This window comes from Vombatus ursinus, unplaced genomic scaffold (assembly GCF_900497805.2).
Source record: "Vombatus ursinus unplaced genomic scaffold, bare-nosed wombat genome assembly UNPS02014847.1, whole genome shotgun sequence".
Lineage (NCBI taxonomy): Eukaryota > Metazoa > Chordata > Mammalia > Diprotodontia > Vombatidae > Vombatus > Vombatus ursinus.
Window position 1 is genome coordinate 14,963,698 of NW_020954625.1, and position 9,035 is coordinate 14,972,732.

Sequence of the window (9,035 nt, forward strand, 5' to 3'; positions counted from 1 at the left end):
GTGTGTGTGTGTGTGTGTGTGTGTGTGTGTGTGTGTGTGTGTGTGTGAATGGCCTAGATGTAGGGCCTTCCACAGCCCCCTGGCTCTCTCCCCTGAACCCTGCTTGCACACCATCACCCTCCTGGGACATCTGCAGAGGAGGCACCTTGACCGTTGCTTGGCTCGTCTGTTGAGGGGCTGCCCAGGCCTCCGCGCCTTCAGCCCCTGCCCTCCTCCCAGGTCTAATTGGCTGTTGCCAGTTCTGTCAGGGCAGCGTCCCTCTGACCTGTTTCCTTTTCTCCCTTCCCTTGGCTGCACCCCATGGTTTGAGATTCTGTAGTGACTCCCCATCAGAAGCAGTGGACCGTTGTACTAGCTTTCCCACGGTCCCTTCAGCACTGACGTTCTTGGTTTGGGTCATTTTTGCCAATGTCCAGGATATGAAGTTAAACCTCACCATTGTTTTAGTCTGTATTTCTCCTACTGTTTAGCTATAGAGAAGACAGCAATTATTATACCTATTTTAAAGGTGAGACAACTGAGACTCTTACCCACATCATATAAGTTGGTCAGTGCTTGGACCCTGGGTTCCTGACTCCTGGCCCAGCACCAGCCTCTGCCACATGCCACTTCTGTCTTCGAGATGTGTAACTGAAAAGGTGTGGCATCGAGTGGAATCCTAACTTGGATTTGGACTCCAGGGTCATCCACAGTAGGCCTTTACTAAATTTTTCTTGAATCATGTCCTTGGTGCTTGTTTATAAATCACACCGCCATCCTCCTCTAGAGCAGAAATGTGAGATGAAGCCTCATTCTGTAGGTGGCGATGATGCTGTGATTGTGTTCAGGATTTAAGATGATCAGTTCAGAGCCCGCTCCAGTCTTTGACCCTCCAATCCGCCTCTAGCCATGTGTGGAAGTGTGAAGGGCCGGGTTGGGGCAGGTCATAGGAGACGGGGTGGGAGGGATCCGGGGTGCCTGGGCTGCTCCTCGTGTCATTTCCCACTCTGCTCCTGGGACGTTCCCCCACAGGATAGCAGGGTCAGATGGAACACGTGGGGCCCAAGACGGCGGAGGGAGGCTGTGTCTGTCGTCAGCGGAGTCCTTCCAAGCCCCGCCTTTGGGCTGTTCTTGGCTCTCAGCTGGCAGACAATTAACACACAGTGATTAAGCACCTACGTGTGTCGGCTCCTACCGTGTTAGATAGTGGAGGTACAGAGACCAAGGTGAAATAGTCCCTGCCCTCAAGGAGCTTGCCTTCTACTGTGAGGGGGACAGGGTTTGGGGCGGAACGCACTCACATGAGGCGTTTCAGAAGCCTCGTGTGTCTAAACGCCGAGTGATCCCCTTGTGCTCGCCAGGCGCTGTGCCAGGCGTTAGGAGTGAATACCCCTGCCACCAAAGAAGTCTCCAAGGCAGAGACTGAGATGGGTGGGAATCAGGGGACCCCTCCTCATCAAGCCGACCACCAATATTTGCTCAACACCTATGGCTGCCAGCCCTGGGCTAAGCCCCTGCGTCCGGCCCCTGCCCTCGGGGAGTGAGCACAGGGGGCGTGTGGTCCTGGAAGGGGAAGGCCGAATGTCGTAGGTGAGGAACCTCGAGTGGTCGTTGCCGCCGTACCCTGGAGTGGTCTGTTTGTGAAAAGTCCTCGGTGCCTGCAGCAGGGCTATTGTTTGATGTCAGGGGTTAAGGAGCCTGCTGGATAGGCAGGGCCGTGGGCAGAGCTGCTCATGAGGAAAGTCTCTGGCAGCAGAGGGGGATGTCTGGGAGTGGGCAGACCAGAGCAGAAGCTGTGCACATGCAAGCACACAGGCACACACACTCACTTGAGCACACATGAGCACATGCACACATGCGAGTACACAAGCACACACACTCACATGAGCACACACAAGCACACATACACACACGTGCACAGACTCACATGAGCACGCACACACAAGCACACACACACACACACATGTCCACGCGCTCGCACCATGGGAATGACAAGATTGGGCCGCAGAGCAGACGTGTGCAGTGAATGCAAGGGAGAAGCTGAGGGGGATGTGCTGAGGTGCCGACCCCGGGCACTGAGAGGCCAGGGGAAGCTTGGGGCGGGGGGAGGGGTTTTCGTGGATAGGGGGTTGCTCTTGGGATGTCTGGGGTTTGGAATGCGCATGTGCCAACTCGCAAAATGGCCAGTGGGCAGTGGAGAGTACAGGCTGGAGCTCAGAGATGGGTGGGGGCTGGACAGAGATCTAGGAAATGCCTGCATAGAGACGGTCAGGTGGACTTGCAAGAACTGATGAGAGAGTAGAGAGAGAAAGGAGAGAGCCCCCAGCAGAGTCGTGGGGCCTGTGGCGAGGAAGGCTCGTGGCCAGGCCTCCAAGAGCCGACTCAAAATCCCCTTAAAGAGGGCCCCTTGGGATCTGGGATGGGTCTTCAGGGAGGCTGAGGCTGGTGACCTTGGGCAGGTCCCCGCCGCTCTCTGTACCAGGCGCCCGCTGCTGTCCCTCCGGAGTCTGATTTGTGGGGTCGGTGGAGTCTGCCGGCCCGCAGGATTGCTGTGTTAGCGCCTGGCGAAGCATGCGTGTTTAGGAAAATGACTTCACCTGTGACTTTTCTTTCCCATGAAGCATCTTGCAGGAGAAGCTGGACCAGCCTGTCTCTGCTCCCCCGTCGCCGCGGGATATCTCCATGGAGATCGACTCTCCAGAAAACATGATGCGGCACATCCGCTTCCTAAAGAACGAAGTGGAGAGACTGAAGAAGCAGCTGCGAGCGGCCCAGTTACAGCGTAAGCTCCCCGCACTCGGCCCGGGCCCCCGCCTCTGTAGTCCTGTCAGACCCATCAGCCTCGCTTCCAGAGCCCTGGGGGATGGTTGGGAGGCCCCCTCCCGCCCGATGCTTCCTGCCTGGCCCCAGGAGGCTCCCCAGGGCCCCAGGAGGCTCCTCATCTGGAAAGTGAGAGGGTTCAGCCAGAAGCCTCTGAGCTCTGAGCTCCGGATTGATGATCCTGTGGGCGTTCATGGGAATTCTTAGTGCTCTCCTTTCTCCCAGTTCCATTGTTTCTAGGGCTGTGCGCAGTGCCCCGTAAGAACAGATCCTCGGGCTTGAGTCTCGGTAAGGGTGGGGTCTGTGTTTGTGGGAGCACTAGGATTTGCTTCATCTGACTTTAGGAATCAGAGTTAGAGCAGGTGTCAGAGATCTTGGGGCAAGCACCGGGGAAGAGTGCTGCCTCTACTCCTCGCCACGTGGCCGACGTTGGCCTCTCGGGAAAAAGAGAAGAGAGGCCCTGACCCTTCCCTCTTGAGCAGAAGCGTTGGGGCCTCCTTGTTACCTGCTGGACTAAAGGAGTCGCTCCCTCTAGGCACATGCTAGAATGGAGGCCTTTTCCGTCTGGACATCTTGTCGGCCAGTCGTTTGTCACCTCCCACTCTCCTTGACCCCGTTGGGGTTTTCTTGGCAGAGATGCTGGGGTGGGTTGCCATTTCCTTCTCCAGCTCATTTTTACCGATGAGGAAGCTGAGTCCAGCAGGTGAGGTGACTTGCCCCGGGCTGCACAGTTATAGTGTTTGAGGCAGGATTTGAACTCGAGTCTTCCTGATTCCAGGCCAGTGCTCCGGAACCTCATTTCATTTGCATGGCTTCCCTCCCTCACTCCACACTCCTCCCAAGTTCATCTATTTAGCTATGTCCTGACCTCAGCGTCTTGGTTTCGGCTGTGTGCCTTTGCATGGGCCGTGCCCATTGCCGGGCACACCTTCCCTCCCCAGTGCTGTCTTACTTCCAGGCTTAGCTGGGTTCAGCCCTCTCTGATTCCCCATGGTCCTCTCTGTCCCCTCCCCTCCTAGGATGGACGCTCTGGAGGTGGGAGCTGGCCCAATTCCTTGTGTTCTTGAGGAAATTCCGAGTCAGTCCCATGGCTCCAGGCCTGGTGACCCATGTCTGTGGTGCCAGAGTCCCAGAGTCATGGGGGGGGATGGAGGAAAAAGCTGGACAGACTGAGAGCCACCCAAGGGTGAGAGTGCTTAGTGTAGATCTCTGTGGTGTTATCAACACTGCCGTTCTCTCCACCCGGCAGGCAAGCAGGCAGCCAGCATTTATTATATGCCTGCTCTGTGCCAGGCACAGTTGTGAGGTACAAATAGAAAGATGGCCTGGCCCTTCCCTCAAGGAGCTTACACTCCAGTGGGGGAGGACAGCACACTGAAGGGGGTTCAAGTGGTCTCAGCTCGAGGGGCCTGGGAGGCCCTCTCTGATGGGATGGGGCCAGCCTGGCCCAAGGACTGGATTGCCTGTGAACATTCAGTATAGAGTAGTAATAGCAGAATAGTGACTCAACCACCAGCCTGAGGAGAATCAGGTAAGGGATGGAGGCTAAGGAGACGAGTGTCCTTCTCAGGCAGGGGTCTGGAGTCCCCGGCTTCCTCTCCTGCTTTCTTCTCTGTGTCGCCTTCCCTACACTTGCAGCTTTTGGGACACTGCCATTGTCAGCTGGGTCCTGTTGGGGCAGACCTGGGTCTTCTGAGCACGCCGCATCCCCGAGATCACCCGGGCTCCTTCTGTTGAGTCACAGAAAGTGGACACCTCTCGCCTCTTGTCCTGCAGCAAAGAACCAGATGACCTGGGGGTCCCCAGCCCTTCCCAACCAAGACCCCAAGTTGAGAAAAGACTATTAGTTTCTTCTGAAAGTTTTTGAACTTTGACTTGCCTTGACTGTGAACAGACTTTCTCATCAACCCCCTAGGAAGCTATTTCCTTTGTCAGTGTTCAATTTTGTCTCTCCCCTTCCCTCCCCCCCGGGCACACATTATCACTCTTCCCCAAACATATTTTTTAATGAGAACTGTGTCTGGCCTGCTTACATTCCTCTCGGCCGCTTGCCAGCCATTCCCTATAAACAGAGCCTGCCTTGTCCTTGCTGGGACAGATGCGGGAGCACTTAAGGCAGAAGGAGCAGCCGGCTGTGTGCCCCCGCTCCTCCAGGCCATCAGAGCTGCCCGCCTGGGCCGTGGCAGGCACCTCCTAGCGGGTCTCACCACTTCTCCTCGCCCCGTTCCCGCAGCCGGCCCTTCTCCATGTAGAGAGCCAGCTATCCTGCTCCCTCGCCCCTCCCCACGCTGGTAATGACCTTCCTCCTCATCCTCAGGTGGGTCTGTCCAGGGCTTAAGGTAGGGAACATTGTGCCAGACTCAGGATGATGCTGTGCCCTTGTTTGATCCCTTTGAGGGCAGGGACCTCACAGCCTAAGTGATATTTTTGTATCCTGCTGGCATCTACTGTAGGAACTTTTTAAATGTTTGTTTTAGAGCACGGCCCTTCTGTCTGCTGGGCATTGGGTCCCTCCCAGCCCCCTGTGCCTGACACTATCCAGTAATCACCACTCCAGGGACTCTCACGGCAGCCATGGGAGGTTAGATACTATGGCAGTCATCACTCCTAGGTTACAGGGGAAGAAACTGAGGCTTGGGGAGATTGGGCCACCTGCCCTCACAGTCATGCAGTGAGGGCATGTTGTAGCTGGGATTAAATTGAAATCATAGGTTCAATCAGTCACAGAGAGATCTTTATTCATTTTTCGTCTATCAGTTTATTAAATAATTGTCCCCTTATGCAAAATAGACCAGAAATGCTCCATCGTTTTTAAGGGTAAGGTAACCAGATGAACTTCTTAACTAATTCCCTTTCCCTTTGGGATTATCTCCATCTGAGTCTTTGTGTAAATGGTTCAAATATCAGTTGAGAAAACAGCTTGGTTGAGTTTTTTGAAAACTCTCTGTACTTGCTAACAAACTTTTAAGAAGACATGGTGCCAAGGGGTGGGATTGGAATTTGAAGCTTTTCCACCCGGAATATGGTGATAAATTTCTAGTAATGTGGTTTTGGGAAATACTGATTTATCACTAGAGTGAGTGAGAGGTTACATTAGGTTTTTTTTCCAATTTTCTTTCAGTTTTATTGATGGCTTTGTTTTTTTTTTTATGTTACGTACAAATACACATTATTCCCGCTTCATTAGAGGTGTCTTATAACACCTGTAAAATAAAACAAGCAGTTAAACCTATACTACGCTAACCCCAACTGAGGTTCATACAGCATTTCATTTCTGTAGCACCCTTCCCTCCCTCTCACCTATCTACTTTCTCTTCTTATCCCTATCCACTGAAAAAGCAGAAAAGAAAAAGAAAACGCCTCTTATAACAAATATGTCTGTAGATGTTTATTAAGCACCTACCACATGCCATACACAGAAAAGGCTCAGAGAGGAAGGCAAGGCAATTTCCTGAAGCTGCACAGGATAAGTGCCTGAGCCATGAGGCTCCCAGCCCAGCACTGCCTCCAGACCTCCAATCCCACTCACCCCTCTCCTGCCCTGCCTTTAGAGCCACATCTGCAGCATTTGGACGGACTTTGAGAGGGCCTGTCCCAGACTCTGCGCCCAGTGTTGGCCATCACTTTTCCCAGCTCGTGAGCCTGGGCAGTGGAGGGAGCCAGGCTGGGACTGAGGCAGTCTGCGGTGCTGTGGGATCCTCAGGGCAACCCTCCCAGGGAGGTGGCCCATTTTACACATGCAGAAACCAAGGCTGAGTGTGACAGAGGGCAGGCAGGATTCGAGTCCAGCCTCTTTCCCACACTGCCCCTGCCCAAGCCAGAGAAAAGGAGAAAGGCAAGATCTACTTCTGGGTGATGACCCCATTGGCTTTGTAACTCTGGGGATGAGCGCGACTGTTTCAGGAAATGGCGTCAGTTCGACCTCGTTCATCAGGGGTTGTCTGGAAAAGCCCAGAAATGCCAGTGAAGAGTGATGTCATTTTCTGCCCTCACTGAGCCCTAGAGGGCTGAGGAGGAGCATGGAGTGTTGGCTATTTTGTGACTAAATCACTCCCTGTGCATGGAGGGGGATGGAGATGGTGGTACATGAGCTACCCTAGTATTTAACAGTCTTTTTCTTAAGCCTGGTTCACTTGGCTACGTGGCTCAGGTTAGGAGCCAGCCAGCAAACTGTCGAAATCTCTCTTGGAGAGCCCTGAGGCTCATCTTAGGAGGGAACAGTGCTGAGGACTGCCCCTCTTCCTGGGCTGAAAAGTTGCCAAAGTACTTTCTAGGGATCTCTCCCTTGAGTCCCACACCAAACCAGCATTATTATCCCCATTTTACAGATGAGGAAACTAAGGTAAATATGGTCATAGGATCATAGAGTTAGAGCTGGAGAGACCTTGGAGGTCAGCCAATTCCCTCCTCTCTCCCCTTATTTTAGGGCAGGAAGCTAGGGTCCCTAGAGGTTCATAGAAAGGGCCTTCAGGGGCCAGTCATCTGCTCCAACCCCCACCTTCTGTAGATGTGGAAACCAAGGCCCAGAGAGGTTCTGTGATTTGCTCAGGCTCCCTGGTCATCAGGCCAATAAGCATTTACTAAGCACAGACCATATGCCATTTGAGACCAGGTCTTCTTCTGTTCTAATGTACCATAAGTGACTTGCCCGAGACATTATCTGAACCCAGATCCTTTAACTCACAGAATTTGAGAGTTGAAAGGGGTCTGAGCAGTCACGAAGTCTAACACATCCACGATAGGAATCCCTTGTCCAGCGTATCTGGCAAGTGGTCCTCCAGCTTCTGCTTAAAGAGTTCCACAGAGGGGAAGCCCCTGCCTCTCAAGGCTGCCCATTCCATGCTGGGATGCCTTTCTTGGAGGCACCCAGCCTCCATTGGCCGCTTTGCCTCTTCTCCCCATTGATCTGTGCTCTTCCCATTGCTATGTGGCCACAGATGTGGTCAGTTTCTGAGGGGGCTCCCAGGTTCAGTGCTCTTGTATGGCAGCCGTGATTAGCTTAGACAGGATGAGTGGGGGAGATGAGCTTCCTCTAAGTGCAGGAGCTGAGGGATTATCAAGCCCTTTCCTTGAAGCATCCTCGGGACCCAAGGGAGGTTAGTAGTTGAAGTGGAGGGGGGAGAGAGAGAGACTGTCTGGAGCTGAGTGATGGAGGGTCTTGTTTGTGGAACAGCCAGGAGCCTGGTGTCCCTGGATCAAAGTGTGTGTGGTGGGGAGTCAGGTGCAAGAAGACTAGAAAGGTAGAAGGGGAGTAGGTTAGGGAGGGCTTTAAATGCCGAGCAGAGCATTTCGTATTTGCTCCTGGTGATAGGGAGCCACATTATTGAGTAGAAGTGTGACATGATCAGACTTGAGCTTTTGGAAAATCACCTTAGTGGCTGAATGGAGGATAGATTGGAGTGGAGAGAGACTAGAGGCAGGCCAACCCCCAGCAGGGGGCTAAATGCGTTAATGCCCTAAATGCCAGGGATAGACCAGGTGTGAGGTGACCAGGCCATGTACCACCATGGGGACAATATCAGGAGAAAGAAGGTGGGGGCATCTTCTAGAGAGGCAGCAGAGGTGAAATCCGCAAGAGGGCCAGCAGAGCTGAAATCCACAAGAGGGCCAGCAGAGGTGAAATCCACAAGAGATGCAGAAGAGGTGAAATCCACAAGAGGGCCAGCAGAGGTGAAATCCACAAGAGGGGCAGCAGAGGTGAAATCCACAAGAGATGCTGCAGAGGTGAAATCCACAAGAGATGCAGAAGAGGTGAAATCCACAAGAGGGCCAGCAGAGGTGAAATCCACAAGAGATGCTGTAGAGGTGAAATCCACAAGAGGGGCAGCAAAGGTGAAATCCACAAGAGGGACAGCAAAGGTGAAATCCACAAGAGGGACAGCAAAAGTGAAATCCACAAGAGGGACAGCAAAAGTGAAGTCCACAAGAGGGGCGGCAGAGGTGAAGTCCGCAAGAGATGCTGCAGAGGTGAAGTCCGCAAGAGATGCAGAAGAGGTGAAGTCCGCAAGAGGGGCAGCAGAGGTGAAGTCCTCAAGAGGGGCAGCAGAGGTGAAATCCACAAGAGGGGCAGCAGAGGTGAAATCCACAAGAGATGCTGCAGAGGTGAAATCCACAAGAGATGCAGAAGAGGTGAAATCCACAAGAGTTGCTGCAGAGGTGAAATCCACAAGAGATGCAGAAGAGGTGAAGTCCACAAGAGGGGCAGCAGAGGTGAAATCCACAAGAGGGGCAGCAGA

General features: G+C 53.4%; 1 protein-coding gene across 1 annotated transcript in view; it reads left to right on the forward strand.

The window, feature by feature from the left end:
• Positions 1 to 9,035, forward strand: part of CCDC6 (coiled-coil domain containing 6) — an 87,891-nt gene that overhangs the window by 59,521 nt on the left and 19,335 nt on the right. Inside the window, exon 6 of the mRNA XM_027840610.1 lies at positions 2,601 to 2,761. Coding sequence (XP_027696411.1) covers positions 2,601 to 2,761 — 161 coding nt within the window. The remainder of the gene's footprint in view (positions 1 to 2,600; positions 2,762 to 9,035) is intronic.